The 17,321-nt window shown below is 43.1% G+C and overlaps 1 protein-coding gene across 1 annotated transcript; it reads right to left on the bottom strand.

The window, feature by feature from the left end:
• Positions 1 to 1,352: 1,352 nt before the first annotated feature.
• Positions 1,353 to 2,258, bottom strand: LOC122662975. Its single transcript, XM_043858683.1, has one exon. The coding sequence runs from the start codon at positions 2,256 to 2,258 to the stop codon at positions 1,353 to 1,355; it is 906 nt and encodes a 301-aa protein (XP_043714618.1).
• Between the last annotated feature and the right edge of the window lie 15,063 nt (positions 2,259 to 17,321).

The raw sequence follows: 17,321 nt of genomic DNA on the forward strand, positions 1-17,321 counted from the left end.
GTTCTCAGAGGCCCGCCCTACTCGGTCTGTTCCTTCTCAGCAAACTAGTACTGATTTTCCTCTGAAGCACAAAGCTCCCTCGTCGGCCCCCACCAGTCCACTCTCCATAAGTCAGACCCAAAGAAAGAAAAAACAAGTTGCCAAACCCCCTCGGAAGCAATCCCTCAGAGAAGCAAACCCAAGCGAGGAGGCCTCAGAGGCCCCATCAGGTCTGAGGTGCTCCAAGCGCAACTTAGAGAAAGTCTGCTCGTCATCTTCTCCAACCCTCCTGGACCTTGCCTCAGACTCAGAGGAAGGTGCCCCTGTTGCGGGCTCCCATGAGGAAGCGACCTCAAAGTCTCCTGCTCTTGCTGTTTCATCCCCTTTTTCAAAGTTTGTTAGCTCAGGTGAGCATATTGGTACCTCCAGCCCTTCTTCAGCAAAAGCTCCTACTCCAGACCGGAGTCCCTCTCCAGATCTCCTAGTATGTTCTGACGCTAGTCTCCTGTTGGTTAACTAATCTCCTGCCTTTTTTTGATTGTGTCTCTCCTTTCCCCAAGAGTATGATTTTGACTCTGTCCTGGCAGACTGCCTAACCCCTCTTGGGGAGGCTCCTGCCACGGGGACCCTAAGCCCATCCTCCTCAGCAATCGAGAAAGCTAAGAGTGCATTTGTTGAGTTTGTTGAGCTCCCCGCTAAAGAGTTCAACTCAGACCATTTCCTTGCCCTAACCGAACCGCTTCACGTCCTATTGGCCTGCATTACTCTCCCAGATCCGGCCAAGTCATGGGTTGTCAAGGCCGCTTCGGCCATTCCAGATTTAATTGCTAATGTTCCCCCTGTTCTCAAGTCTGTACGTGACCTGAAAAAGATCATCAGTGATGGCGATGCCCTTTGCACCCAATGGGAGGAGACCAAAGTCAAGCTCCATCAGTCTGGCACCATCAGCAAGCAATTTTGAGATGAGATCAATTCCCTAAGTTCTGAGATCGCCCATTTGGAGGCCGAACTGGCCGCGGCTCATCGTGCGAAAGAAGAAAAGGAATAGCTGGCGAAGCCCTCCTTCGTAGAATTCAAAGCCCTACACAAGACCGCAGAGCCCCTCAAGGCTGCCACCACAGATGCGTCTAATCTGAAGGCCGAGCGATCTGCATAGCTGGCCTCTGCCCAACAAGACGTGGCCGATCTAAGAGCTCGATGGGAAGATCTTTGGGGATCATTTCCAAAAGACAGTTTCACTTAGGCCTGCGTGCCTAACCAAAATCTAGGGTATATGTCCCCTAGTATGAATGTTTTGGGGTACTTTAGAATTTTTCTTCTTTTTGCGGCCAGACCGTTCTGTCGGTCATCTTTGGATCTGATGGAATGTTTTCTTACCCCAAGCCCCACATAGTGGGGTGGAACTTTTTGAGAAATTTCCCATTGATGGGCTTTAAGTGAACAGCCCCTTCTATCTCTTTTAGCCTATAAGCCCCTCCTTTGAGTACCTGGTGAACTATGAATGACCCTTCCCAAGTGGGGGACCACTTACCATAGACTGGATCTTTAATTCCAACTGGTAGGATGGCCTTCAACACCAACTCGCCCTCCTGGAAGTTCTTGGCAACCACCTTCCTATTGTAGGTGGCTGCCACCTTCTCCTTTTGCACCAAAATTCGGTCAAAGGCTACAAGGTGCTCCTCATCCAAGTCCTCAAGTTCAGCCAACATGGCCTCACTATATGTGGTTGACGTGAACCCCTGTTGGTATGCCACTCTAGCAGACCTAACACTTATCTCCATGGGCAAGACTGCATAGTTTCCATATGTCAGGGCGAATGGCGTCGTCCCTGTACTTGTCCGCTGTGACGTCCTGAACGTCCACAAAACCTCAGATAGCAATTCTGCCCATCTTCTTAGATTTTCCTCCACCACTTTGGCTAGGCAATTCTTTAGTATTTTATTGCTTGCCTCAGCCTGGCCATTCCCTTGGGCATAGGAAGGAGTGGAATGGGTTATGGTTATCCCATGGCTTGCAGCAAACGCAAGGACTTGGTCTCCAGTGAATACTGAACCATTATCACAGGTGATGGTCTCGGGCAGCCCAAACCTATGGATAATTTGGGTCTTTAGGAACTGGATGACATCGGTCTGGCTGATCGATCGTATGGGCACAGCCTCCGCCCACTTGGTGAAATAATCCGTTGCCATAATTATGAAGCAATGCCCCTTTGTAGCTGGGGGTGTCACCTTCCCAATCAAATCCATGGCCCATCCTTTGAACGGCCATGGCTTCACCATCGGGTTGAGCTCCAAGGCCGGAGCCCATTGTATTGGACCATGACGTTGACCAACCTAACACCCCTTGGCATACCTGAGCAGGGTAGGAGCAGCTTGGACCAGCCTTGGATGGGGGTGGCAGCACCTCCTTCTTCTCCCTTTTTCTCTCTTCTTTCCTCTCTTCTCTCTTTTCTCTCTTCTTTCCTCTCTTCTCTCCCACGGATTCCCAACAGATAAAGACCTCTAAATGAGCTCAGACCCCTCCTATTTATAGACCCCCTCCTTCACTGAGGCATGTTTGCCTGTGAAGGCCTCTTTTAAAAATCAGTTTTTAAACTGATTCTGACTGATTCTGGGCACACTGGTGGGGTCCACAGTGAACCAAGGGTATGAGGTGGTCCCTCAGACTTCCCTCTATCAGTGGAAGGTACCCATGTCCATATTGGGTGATCCCCACAAATAAAATTCAATAAAATATTCAGAATCACCCACTGGGTGATGTCACTAGGCCTTGCTGCATCGCCCAGTGCCATTGTCCAAAGAATTCCAGCAAGCTAAAATTCAATGGGACTTGCACAGGAGTTTGACCCTTGGTCAGGGTATTGTCCCCACATGCCAAACAGGAGATTTTACACACTTTTCACATAGGTGGGTCCCACTATTTGAGGAGGAGAGAGATTACCTGGGTCCAAGCCATATATCAGGCTGTGAGCTGCACAGTTGCAAGGTTCTGTTATCCACCTACTGACAGGCATGTAGGATGATCCACACAGGGTTTCTTCATCAATCCAAGTCACTGGGGTGATGCTCCACAGTGATCCTGGTTGCCTGATCAGGGGTTCCTATTCTTCAATCAAAATTTCCAGTCAGCTAGGGGCAGGGTTTGACATCATCCGCTCTATACTTCGTCCGTTGGGTGTAAAATGCCCAAAATTCATGTGGCCTTGTGTTGGGTCATCAAGACTCCAGCATAGGGCTCCATCTTGGGTTAGCCTAACCTATTAATGACCTAATGTGACCATCTTTGACTTAAGACTAAAACCCTACACCCTATTTGGGACCCCAAGCATCTAAAACCCATTTTGGGCACTAAGGCACCCCATACCCAAACACACCCTAACTCCCTTAGCTAAGCTGATCTAAACCCTACCCTTCCTCTCATTTCACTCATTTCCAAACCCTGAGAAAGAGAGGAAAACATGGAGAGCTCAACTTAGAGAGAAGAAGAAGGAGGAGAAAGGAAGGATCCCAAGACCACTTTGAGCTGCCCTTGAGCTCATCTCACTTCCTCCTCTTAGCCTAGCACCAGCATTGGACTTGGACCTCGTGGGAGAGGTGGATTAGAGCCCAAATCCAGCTTAGAAGCTTGTTCCCTTCCTGTACCAAGTTCACCTCATTGTAAGCAAGCTAAACTAAGAAGCTCCTAGTCTAATCTCATAGCATTTGATTGAAATGTCATCTAATCTCTAGCCTAAGCTTAAGGCTTCTTGTTCTACAGTAGATAGAACTTTTATTATGTTGATTTAATGTCAATTGATGACCTTTATTGGCTAATTCCCTAACCCACAGCCAAGCTACCATGAAACCCCAAGCTAGAACATTCCAAATTTGGGATTCTTGTTGAATGGAACCCAAAACCCCATGGGAATCCTACAAGGATCGAATCCCTAGGATTAGTAGCTTCTATAGAGGCTAAGAACACCCCTCATGGCCCTCTGATTGGCCTCATGGCCATTGACCAAGGACTGGTTTGAGCTCAAGCCAAAACTTAGCAGTTTTGGCCATCATCCGCTCAGTGAAACAGAGCATCATCCGCTCTACCTCATATGGACTGCTGCCTGCACAGTCCGCTGGCTTGCGGACGATGCACACAGTCCGCTCAGGCCAATGAATGCTGGCTTGGAGTTTGACTTCCAACTTGATGCCCAGGCCTTCTTTCACCTATTGTATGATTGTTTATGAACATGTTAGGGTAACGTACACGTATGATAGAGGGCGTGCACTACACAAAACCCGTGATAGCTTACGCTTCGAAGATTGTGAGTGGATTGAACATTTGATCTATTTTATGGAGTGTTTCACATTAGGGATGTGCTTAGGACATGCATGACGATGTAATGTGCTTATTATGCATGCTATGCCTTATGGAATGATGCGAACATGATGAGATACAATTATGATATATGATACTAAGCTGAAACTTTATTTTAAATGTTATGTGATCGATGATATGAAGAATATGCAACATGAATGATTGATGGAATCCAAGTGCCGTGAGTGTGCGTCGGACTTAAGATTGCCATGAGAGTGATCGGCCGACCGGTATATCGGCATCACACTCGACATACTACTATTATCTAGCGTATGTGTGTAAGCTAGAGGGGGCGAGAGGGTAGTCGGGCCATCGTGTTTGGCACTATGAACTCGACCTCTAGGCTACACATGTGTGTACCTATGCGTCTCAATAGTTGTTTGCTGGTTAGGATATAATTTACCCAGTACTATGACCTTTATCGATAGGGGTTTAGGTGCTGGGCAAACCCATGGGTCTCGACCGTGTTTTTGGGGTAGCCCATCGTGAAATCTAGGCAACGATAGTGATTTGGGCTGGGCATCAGGACGGGGTTTGTATCTGGGGTTAGCAGACAACCTAGTGGAGAGGTCCGGTCTCGCTGGCTTCCATTCTAGTAATGGTTTGATATTATCGGAATATCATCCGGATTATGATACTGCTTGCCGACGATGCTACCTGTGTTATAGTAGTACTTGACCCGACTTAGAATGTTGTTGATTAGGGGAAAAGTGAACAAAAGCATTCATGCATCATATGTGATGTTCATACTTTGGTATGCATTATTGATGTATCTATTGATGTATGTTTGTGTATGGTTTAATCACTTACTGGGCTTGTGGAAGCTCATCCCTCGGGAACCTTTATTTTTAAATGTTGACACAGGAAATGCTATGGAGACCGATGAGAAATCCCGATGGCCACACTTGGCTGGTATCGTTGTTTGGGGAGATCATGGATGGACCTTCATGCCTGACGATGATATTTGTAGGGGACCCATCAGAGACGGTCATGATGGTGATCATACTTGCGAGATGGATACTTAGGGAGAGTAGTGGTTTGGGCTAAAGGTCCAATGATTTGGAACACTATTTATATCTTATTTTGAGAATGCTATGGATGATTGTAATTAAATGTTGGTGGATATTTACATTTGGTCATGTCTTTATATAGTTGACTTTATAGTATTTGGTACTTATTAATACCTAGATGATTTGAGGCAAATTGTATAAATGAATTATATGATATCATTTAAAGATCTTTAATCATATGCTATTAGTATCCTTAATCCTTCTGTTGTGACTCTGAATTTATCTCTGATTTATATTCTTGGAATGGTGAACACAGTACTGCAAAGTATCGATCTTGTAGTCTGGTGTGAAATACAAGGTCATTTCCATCACATTGCCCTTGTTTTGGATAGGGGTGTGATAGAAGCAGTTTTATGTCCAGGAGTGTGGCCTATGCCAGCACTCCCATGTGTCTATCTCTCTCCTCCTTAAAACAAGGGGGTAGAGCTGTCTTTTCATATGGGGAAGAGAGAGATAGATTTATGGGAGTGGTGGTGTAGGCCACACTCCAGGACAAAGTTCTTTTTCCCTATTTTCTATTATACATTTTTTGTCCTTTATGTCTTTCCTTGTCGTTTACTACTTGCTATAGTATTTGCATCAGATTATTTATTCTTAGTCGACGCACATTGGTTTGTAATATCAGAGCATGCACAAGAAGCCAAAGCAAGGGGTTACTTTGGAATAAGTAGGAACTATAAAAGGTGATTGCATAGACTTCTAGACTGATTGTGATTAATTGGTACAATGGGTCTCTCAACAGTCTTGCCAATGGCCATGGGAAATTTTTCATATTTTGTGAGACATCAAAGTAAGGGAAAAAGATCTCTACTTGGTGGTGTTTCTTACACCCTCTCATAGGGCACCATGAGATGATGCCTTTGCCCCTTGGGTAGATACCCAGGCGTGCTCATCCATTGGCCCAGACGCTTGTGTAGAGACCATGCGACCAAGTAGAGGTCTCTTGCCCATTAAGGGAAAAAAGATCTCTACTTTGTGGGACATCAAAAGTAAGGGAATATGATCTCTACTTGGCGGTGTTTCCTACACCTTCTCATAGGGCACCGTGAGATGAGGCCTCTGCCCCTTGGGTAGATACCCAGGCGCGCTCACTCATTGGCCCAGACACTTGTGTAGAGACCATGTGACCAAGTAGAGATCTCTTGCCCTCAAAGTAATTTTGCTGAATTCTACTTCTGTTTGTATTAATTGTTATATAGACAAATTTTTTTCCCGCTAAAAGGTCATGTATATTAAAAAATAAAAGTAAAATACAAACAAACTAAAACAAACCAAAGACACCAAACAAAAACTAACTGCTAATCTAGACAATTTGTTACTTTTGCTCATCACATTAATGTCTCCACTTTTTTTTTGTGGTAGAACATTAATGTCTCCACTAGGCACACTAAAAAAAAGGATGCTTGTAACATACAGTGTATCCTCTTTCCTTTGTAGTTAATTTATTTCTTTTCGTTCTACCAAAAAAAACACTGATAAAGTCAAAAAAATCCCTCACAAAGATACACTCCCGTACAGGAACAAACACATCCCCGCAAAAAAAAAAAAAACAAAAAACTCTCTCTCTCCCGTGCACATGGTTTCCCAAGTGTAAACTCCCACACAGTTTATACCATATTTTTGGTCTATTCTGGTCAATAAAGAAATAGACCGAAATCCATTTCAGTCAAGACTAACCTGTTAGTCAGTGAATGACAAAACAGTCAAAAAATGATCAATGACCGAAAATGGTCAAAGATTCACAAATTGGTAGTGACCGATTAACGGCCAATGACCGGTACACGGTCAGCAAGGTGGTTACAACCGACTCTCAAAGAAGTGGGTAGTTATGAAACTACTTGGTAACTACAGAAACCACCTGAACTGCCAATGATGCCTATAAAAAGAAACATTCAAAACAAAGGAAGGGATCCACAAATCAATCAAACAAGTCTTTATCTTTTATTTGTTATTTTCTTTTATCTTAGGAGTAGTGTAATGTAGATTTCATCCATCAACATGCCTTTTGGCTTGCTTCAAAAGACATCCATTATCATCAAGTTGCAAGCTTCAACAGTTCGTGGTTGAGAGAGCTGTGAAGGCTTCAACATATTCATTTCTATATTGTGAGCAATTTTGTCGTAGAGTAGTGGTAGTGTAAATACCAAGTTTTTTTTTTTTAATATTTGTGTAAATACCAAGTTGTAAGCCTCATTGGTTTCGGATTTGGCAAAGTTATAATGACTTCAACAAATACGTTCTGTAAAGTAAGTAATTTGATTTCTTCTTCTTCTTCTTGGCATTGCAACTTTGCATTTTTAAAAAAGTCCTTGGATTACAAAGGCACTGGTAGAACCCATTCTTTGATTCAATTCATTTTAGGACATCTTCAATTCATGCCGTCGATGCCAAATTTAGTGGAAACATTTTTGGCATACCCAATGGGACACCAACCAGAATTGAATCGTAATGTTGCCAAGAAGAGAAAATGCCGATGAGGGAATCCAGTTCCGAATCAGACACTGAAAAGGTGCTCAACCAGGGGCACATCCTACTGTACATGAGCACTGAGAAGCCATAACCCATCAACAAGGGGCACGATTTTATTTTCCAACTTTACTGCTGGTATTTTGGACGATTGATAGTCTATTTTCTGGCCAATAACCGAACCTCTGGTGGGCACCACCAACCAGGGGCAGAAGCTTGTTTTCGACCGTAACACCTGATATTGGTCAATATCGACCAAGCAAGGGGCATGGTTAAATCTTCATGAAATGGTGAAAATAAAAAAATCTGTTATCGCCATTTTTTGTAACCCTGGGGCAAGTTATTATGCTTTGGCTAAAACTAAGTGTAAGATGAAATATGTGGATAGAAAAAGCATCAATTATGGAGTTTAAAGAGGCCACAAAGTATTGAGGATAGATTGGTCTCTCTCTCTTGATTGGCACATGTGATAATGTTTCCTATTGAGAATGGAAACCCAGATTGCCTATCTCCTTAGAGATCTACATGCGATATGGATTCCCTGCAAGAATGGCAACTCGGCTCCTTATGATTCACCACATCTTTATTTCCATATTTTATGTTTCCATTCTCATCCACTTACCTTGTACAAATCCTAAAAGGATCTCACATTTTGTATTCCCTATTAATACTCTCCATTGAGAGTAATCTGTAATGTAATGAACATATTCAATATAACATGGTAATCAGAGCCACAAAGACTCCCACGAGTTTCCTCTGATCCTGCTCGTTCCTCAATTTTTTTTCCAATGACTGAAAGTTCACTCTCATCCACTATTACTGGCTTCCTCTCTTCCTCCTCTGAGGGCTTGCTGAGCATGCCATCTCCCTCCTTCCCCAATGCACACCACTACATCTCTATCAAGTTAACTTCGAAGAACTTTTTGTTTTGGCAAACACAAGTTGAGCCGTTTCTCAATGGGCTTGATTTATTTTGACACCTTGATGGTACTACACCGTGCCCTATCGATCCCACTACTACTGCTACCTGGCACCACCAGGACTCCATGATCCAGAGTCTCCTCCTCTCCTCTCTCTCGGAAGAAGTCTTTTCCATTGTGCTTGGTAAACGCACCAGTCGTGAAATATGGACTGCCCTCTGCACTGCTTACTCATCGCCTTCTGAAAGTCGAATTATGTCCCTCACCATGGCCATGCATGATCTGACCCCAAAAGCCTGATGAAACTGTTTCACAATTCTTGCAACGTGCCAAATCAATTGCGGCTGAACTTGCGTTGTCGGTCAGGCTCTACGCCCTAGTGCATTCAATCTTCATATTTATAAAGGACTCAAATCGGATTTTTGTGCCATGGTCTCGTCTCTTCTCACCCGCACTGATCCGATTGAGTATGATGATCTCCACGCCATGCTTCTCAGTCATGAGTTTCTTCATGGTACAACAATAACGACACTTGCTCTCTCTGACCCGGCTCCTGTTGCTGCTTCACCGTCTGCAAATACTGCTCAATGCACACCCAACCCTGGTGACATCTCCTCTTCCACTTGTGGTGGTCGAGGTGGCCATGGTGGCCAGAACCATGGTGGTCGAGGTGGCCGTGGTGGTACTTTTGGCCAATTCTCTGGTCGGTTTTGGTGCACCGTCTGTCGTAGAACAAATCATAGCATGGATTGTTGTTTTTACTGCCAGTAACCAAGTTACCCCTACCTGTAACTAGTCCTATACCCCATCCGGCCCCTTTCTAGCAGTTCATTACACCTATCCGGCCTCTACCCAACCCTACGGTCACCCTAATCTTCCCCTCCTACCGACCCCATACCCATCGACTGCTCTCCCTAGGTACCCTGACACCAGTGCAACCCATCATGTCACCCCTGATTTGTACTCCCTTTCTCAATATGATGAGTATACAGGTTCGGATCAACTTCATGTTGGCAATGGTAAGGGCTTACCGATTTCACATCTTGGTTATTCCTCTTTACCCTCTTTCTCTAATCGTTCTTTTCATTTAAATAATGTTCTTCATGTTCCATCTATTTCCAAACGTCTTGTTTCTGTTAATCAGTTTACCCGTGATAATAATGTATTTTTTGAATTTCATCCCTCTCACTTTCTTGTGAAGGATTAGGTCACCAAGTCAACTCTGCTGTCCGATCCGAGCAAAGGCGGTCTTTATGAGTTTCCTTCATCTCCATCTCCATTGGCTCATACTTCAGTTCGCATCTCCCTTGATTTGTGGCATCGTCGATTTGGCCACCCTCACGAACGTATTCTTCGGTCCATGCTTCATCAAAATAATTTGTCTTTCTCATCGTCTCGTCTTAGTTCGCTTTGTAGTGCTTGTCAGCAAGGTAAAGCACATCACCTTACTTTACCAGTTACTAATAGTAGAAGTCTTTTTCCTTTAGATTTCATCTATAGTGATGTTTGGGGCCCTTCTCCTACTGCTTCTTGTAATGGTCATCGATACTATGTAATTTTTATGGATGATAATTCAAAGTTTATTTGGTTTTATCCCATTGTGCACAAATATGAGGTTTTCCATATTTTTGTTCAATTTAAAGCACTTGTGGAACGTCTTTTTGAACGCAAAATTAAATCGGTTCAAACTGATTGGGGTGGAGAATTTCAAACTCTTCCTTCTTTTTTTCTCCAACATGGAATTTATCACCGCCTATCTGCTCCCCACACCCATGAACAGTAAGGGGTTGTTGAGCGCCGTCATCGCCACATTGTTGAGACGGGGCTCACCCTCCTTGCTCAAAGCCATGTTCCCCAAATTTTTTGGCATTTTGCTTTTGAAACTGCCATTTTTCTAATAAATCAGATGCCCTCTATTGTTTCTAGTGGTGTTTCTCCTTTTCAACTTGTTTTTCACAAAGTTCCTAGTTACTCCTTTCTTCGGGTGTTTGGTTGTTTGTGCTTTTCTTACCTTCGTCCTTATAATCATCATAAAATGGATTTCAGGTCTTCTCCCTGCGTTTTTCTTGGTTATAGTCCCTCTCATCATGGGTATCGTTGTTTTAATCCCACCACTGGTCGTTTTATTATTGCTTGCCATGTTTGTTTTGATGAGTCTTCCTTTCCATTCTCCACCTCTATCTTGGGTCCCCCATCACCCTTGGCGGCTCCTTAGGCTGCTGCTCCCCTTTGCGTTGCACCCCGTCCTGCCTCTTCTATGCCCTTATCACGCCAGCCCACACCACCCCCTTCTCTTGCCCCGAATTATTCCCAATACCCTTGGCCGAACCCTCTCCCTTGGTTGTACCTCATCCACCCTTCCCTGAGTCTCCACAATCCCCACCACTGCGTCTGCGCCCTCTTCATGACATCTATGAACAAACCCGACCCATGAACCTTCGGCCTGGTCCCCGTGCTTTGGTTGTTACTAATGCTACTGATGTGTCTATTGAGCCTACATGTTTTTAGCAGGCCTCCAAGTCTGTTGAATGGTGCACCGCTATGTCTGAAGAGTTTAATGCTTTGATTCAAAACGGCACTTGGTCATTGGTTCCACCATCTCCCCATCAGAATCTTATAGGGTGCAAATGGGTGTTTCACATTAAACGGAAAGCTGATGGTAGCCTTGAATGTTACAAGGCCCGCTTGGTTGTCAAAGGCTTTTATCAGCAGCATGGGCTTGACTATGGTGAGACATTCAGCCCTGTCATGAAGCCTACCACTATTTGCAGTGTTCTATCTATTGCTATCTCTCAAGGCTGGTTTGTTCACCAATTGGATGTGCACAACGCTTTTCTCCATGGTCGATTATAGGAGGAGGTATACATGTCTCAACCGCCTGGCTTTGTGGATCCGGCCCATCCTAACTATGTCTACAAACTCCATCGTTCTCTTTATGGTCTCAAATAGGCCCCTCGGGCATGGTCTTTCGGAGTTTCTTATCAATCTCGGTTTTCAGGGTTCCAAAACGGATACCTCTCTCTTTATTCGGCGCCATGGTAGTCGGATTTGCTATATACTCATTTATGTTGATGATATCTTAGTCACCAGCAGTGACTCGCATGAGGTGTCTTCTCTTCTTCGTCAGTTATCCAGTGAGTTCTCAATCAAAGATCTTGGGGCCCTTCATTTCTTCTTGGGCATTGAGGCTTTACCTCACTCCAAAGGCATGATTCTATCTCAATCAAGATATATTTTAGATTTACTCCACCGGGCTGGTATAACTGATTGCAAACATGTGCACACTTCTATGGCCACGACCTTTAAGGCATCTGATTTAGGGGGTGCCCCTCTGCCAAACCCCACTGAGTACCAATCAATTGTTGGGGCCCTACAGTATGTTACACTGACACGCCCTGATGTTTCTTTTCTTGTCAACCAGGCTTGCCAGTTTATGCACTCTCCTACAGTGGACCACTGGCAACTCGTTAAGCGTATTCTTCGCTACCTTAAGAGCACCCGCACTCATGGCTTACTTTTTGAGCACTCTCCATCTCACTCCCTCCAGGCCTTCTCTGATGTCGATTGGGCTAGTGACGCCTTAGATCGCAAGTCCACGGGTGGGTTTGCAATTTTCCTTGGTCCAAATCTCATCTCCTAGACCTACCTCAAGCAACGCACGGTTGCCCGGTCTTTCGTGGAAGCTGAATACAAGGCCTTAGTGGATGCCTCTGCTGAGCTAATTTGGCTAGAATCTTTGTTTCAAGAGCTGGGCTTCCCATTGTCTGGCGCCATGTACCTCTCCGCCAACCCCGCTTTTCATGCTCGTACTAAACACGTGGAAATCGATTTCCACTTTGTTCGAGATCGTGTTACTCAACGGCAATTGCAGGTTCAATTTATTTTCACTAAGGATCAACTGGCGGATATGTTTACCAAGGCCCTTGGTACTGCACGTTTTCAGTTCCTACGCGACAAGATGAAGATTCACGTGCCTGAATCTTCACCTTGAGGGGGTGTATTGAGGATATATTGGTCTCTCTCTCTTGATTAGCACATGAAATAATGTTTCCTATTGAGAATGGAAACCCAGATTGCATATCTCCTTAGAGATCTACATGCGATATGGATTCCCTGCGGGAATGGCAACTCGGCTCCTTGTGATTCACCACATCTTTATTTCCATATTTTATGTTTCCATTCTCATCCATTTACCATGTACAAATCCTAAAAGGATCTCACATTTTTGTATTCCCTATTAATACTCTCCATTGAGAGTAATCTGTAATGCAATGAACATATTCAATCTAACACAGAGAAAGTGGGGGAATTGGTTTCAATGGAGCCGTTAGGGCTGCTTCCACATGGAGTCTTGGAAAAGAACTCTTTTGATGAAACGGTTACTGGGCTTTCCCACGTTTTAATTCTGAAACCGTTTGGGTCCTTTTAAAAATAACGGTGTTAACAATCACGTTCCAAATGCTGATGCCATGTCCGGGTCGGCGTGCAATGTGTGGGGGTTGTTGTACTTACAGCCAAAGTAAGCATTTTTTGAGCAACTATCTTTACTGTGGAACGTGGATTATGGCCAACTAGGTAGAACAAGATGAAGAGAAGAAGTTAGTTAAAAGTTCATCGACGTCACCATTTTGATGGGAAGTGAAGCAAGCAGGGGATACAATGAGAATGAGGGTCAGAGCGGCGCAACCACGACAAAGAATGAGAAGCTTCTTTAATTGCAGTAATGATCTTCATTTGATCTGTTAACTGCTCTGTCAACCCAAATCCCAAGAATGGTTATGAATGGTTAAGCCCAAGGTTGTATTCGATCAGTTACGAACGATTATGAACAGTTATGGCGAATTTGTTGTATTTGACCGGTTATGACCATTTATGGATTTAAGTTTCACAGGTTAAATCTATCATACTAGAATGCACTTCATGTGGCGAGGAAGTGAAAGCCGTTTGTGGGACTCGTTTTTTCTTCCAAGGTGGTATCATCTTTCCCATCTGCAACCACGACCAATAGTGCTGCATCTTCTTCAACTAAGTTTAAGGGGCAATAGCAATGACATGTTTTTGGCCTTTCAGTGCCATCTACGTCAGGCTGGGCTACATACTTGCCAACGTGGGTGAGAAGAATGTGCTTATCTATGAATTCAGTGGTGGTGAATCCGTCTATACCTGTGAAGGAACTTGCTGAACGTGTTGCTAGTCATGTGCATTTGTGTACACTCTACTATTGGCTCTACCCTTTTTTGGGTGTGGAGTAATCCTTGGAAGTTATGATAGAGATGGACTACAATAGTACACGACTGAAAATTCTGATGTTTCATGTTGCCTCGATCTCTTTAACATACTAAGATGTGGTCAACGAAGCCATTGCCCTCCAAGCAATTGAAATCTGGAATCCCATCTGTGATCAAAGTATTGAGGTTCAAGGATATGAGGCACCTAAGAATAGTAATGCTGCACCACCATGCGACACCATGTATAATCAATCCACTAAAGGACACAACTGATCTATCACTTGACATCATCAGCAAGTTCGTTGCTCCATTCTTTGTCATGTGCGGTGACCTCATCTTCAAGTTCTTCTAAGGGATAACATGGGTAACATCCAAGAGGGTGGATTAAGATCACCAATTATTTTTCCTTATTTCCCTCCATTTGCTCCACTCAACCTTTTATTGTAGGAATTAAATCCCTTCTATAAACACATGTAAACAAGATCATGTCATTATGCATTCATGAATCACAAACATAAAGGGTAAGAGATAAGTACCGTTCACCAACGGTCCGGCAGAGTTGGATGAAGCCATTGATGCCATTGCTTGAGTTCCTTTCCTTAAGACTTTAATCGAGCTAGGTTTCTCTCCCTTGCCTTAGCCGTATGCTCACTCGTCAATGGGAATGAGTGTGCGTTGAGGTAGAGAGGGGACCTAAGTCTCCCTATTAAATAGTTAATATCTAGCCTCCCATAATGGCTAGATATTAACGGATAGTAGAAGAGTGTCTTATCCCATAATGTGTTAATCCCTAACAAATAGGAATTTCCTAATAAATAGGAAACTTAGCATCCAAAGTGCAACTAACATAACATTTGGGATACTTGGTCAATTGGACCAACCAATGAGATATTAGAAAAAAAATATCTTACAATCTCCCACTTGGACCATTTGACCAAACTGTAAATTCTCAAACAATAACACTTGGATTTAACATAATGTCCTATTCATAGGTCACACAACAAAAATACCTTGAATGAACAGTCTTATTAATGCGAATTATGACGGTTATATGTCATTTATTCCGACATACTTCCTTCCATAATTACTAGATCAATAATTCCATTCAAACCGATGCATAAAAAGGATAAACCCAAATATAATGGTCTAAAACAATAATATCTCACTCATATCAAGATAAATGTGCACATAACGATAGAGATGAGAAACATTCAGAAACATCAATAATATGATCAATCAAATAAGAGAGTGTTTATTACAATATGTGACCAATACAGCAGACTCTTACAAGACCCATATCCGATACAAGATCTATAAAGAGTTTAGGCGTCAATGCTTTGATCAACGGATCAGCAATCATCAAACTTGTCTTTATATGAACTATAGACAACTCTTGTTTCTGAACGACTTCCTTCACAAAGTTGTACTTCACTCCAATATACTTCGCTCTACTAGAATGCTTGTCATTCTTGGAGTAGTACACAGCGGCAACATTGTCACAGTACATTCTCAGCGGCTTCATGATGGTGTCGACAACCCGAAGCTCTAAGATAAAATTCTGTAACCAAATTGCCATAGATGTGGCCTCAAAGCATGCCACAAACTCAGCTTCCATGGTAGAAGTAGAGACACAAGTCTGTTTCTTGGATCTCCAAGAAATTGCCCCACCAGCAAGTAGAAAAACATAACCTGATGTAGACTTCCAGCTGTCAAGGCATCCAGCATAATCATGAATATCCAACCACTTCCAATTGATCAGATGCTCTATGAGTAAGCATGTATTCTTTTGTTCCCTGTAAATAATGCATCACCTTTTTCGTTGCCACCCAGTGATCCATACCAGGATTACTGACATATCTACCTAACATTCCAACAACATAGCTAATATCTGGATGAGTACAAGTCATGGCATACATAAGGCTCTCTACAGCAGAGGAATAGGGAATATTCTTCATCTTTTCTCGCTCCAGATCATTCTGTGGGCACTGGCTCAAACTGAACTTATCTCCTTTAATTACAGGAACAACACTTGGTCTGCAATTCTTCATACCATATCTCTCCAACAACTTATTGATATTATCTTTCAGTGACAGCCCAAGTAATCGACGAGATCTATCATGATATATCTCTATGCCGATCACAAACGAGGCCAAACTCATATCTTTCATTTCAAAATTACTAGAGAGAAATGATTTCGTATCCTTTAACAAACCAAGGTCATTATTGGCAAGTAAGATATCATCCACATACAAGACCAGAAATATAAACTTACTCCCACTGACTTTCAGATATATACACATATCAAATGTGTTTTCAACAAATCTGAAAGATACTATAATGTGGTTGAACTTGAGATACCACTGTCTGGAAGCTTATTTAAGTCCATAGATAGATTTCTTTAATCTACACACTAGACCTTCCTTTCCTTGTTTACTAAACCCCTCAGGTTGGTTCATGTAGACTTGTTCCTCCAAATCCCCATTTAAGAATGCCATTTTCACATCCATTTGGTGAAGCTCTCAATCATAATGAGCCACCAAAGCCAAAATGATTCTTAGTGAGTCCTTCTTAGATACAGGAGAGAAGGTCTCATGGTAATCAATGCCTTCCTTCTGAGTGAAGCCTTTTGCAACTAGTCTGGCTTTATGTCGTTCAACATTACCCTTCGAGTCGCTTTTGGTCTTAAATACCCATTTACAACCAATTGCTTTGAATCCCAAAGGTAGTTCAACGAGCTCCAAGACATCATTATCTCTCATAGACTTCATCTCATCTTTCATGGCATCTACCCATTTATTGGAATCATTATCATTCATAGCCTATGAAAAACTTAAAGGGTCATCCTTAATTCCTATATCAAACTCAAACTCTTGGAGATACACTATGTAGTCATCCGAAATGGCAGACCTCCTGACTCTCTGAGGCCTTCCCTGTAAATCCGGTTGAGGTGGAGGTAAATCCTCAGTATTCTCAGTGACAACATCCTCATGAAGTGGTACATCCTCTGTAGTTTGTTGTTCCATAGGATCATCACTAGTGATAACTTGTGGAAGAACAACGCTATCATGATGTACAAGAGCTGGAAGTGTAATCCGAAGCTCATCAAATACCACATTACGTGGTTTATCACTACCACTAATGTCGCCATCCTCTAGGAATCTAGCAGTTGATGTTCCCACAATCCTAGTACTATGAGAGGGTGCATAAAACCTGAATCCCTTTGACCATTGACAATAACCAATAAAATAACAACTTATGGTCTTAGGGTCGAGCTTCTTTTCATACGGATTATACAATCTGGCCACTGC

This window comes from Telopea speciosissima, chromosome 5, assembly GCF_018873765.1.
Source record: "Telopea speciosissima isolate NSW1024214 ecotype Mountain lineage chromosome 5, Tspe_v1, whole genome shotgun sequence".
NCBI classification, from domain to species: Eukaryota; Viridiplantae; Streptophyta; class Magnoliopsida; order Proteales; family Proteaceae; genus Telopea; species Telopea speciosissima.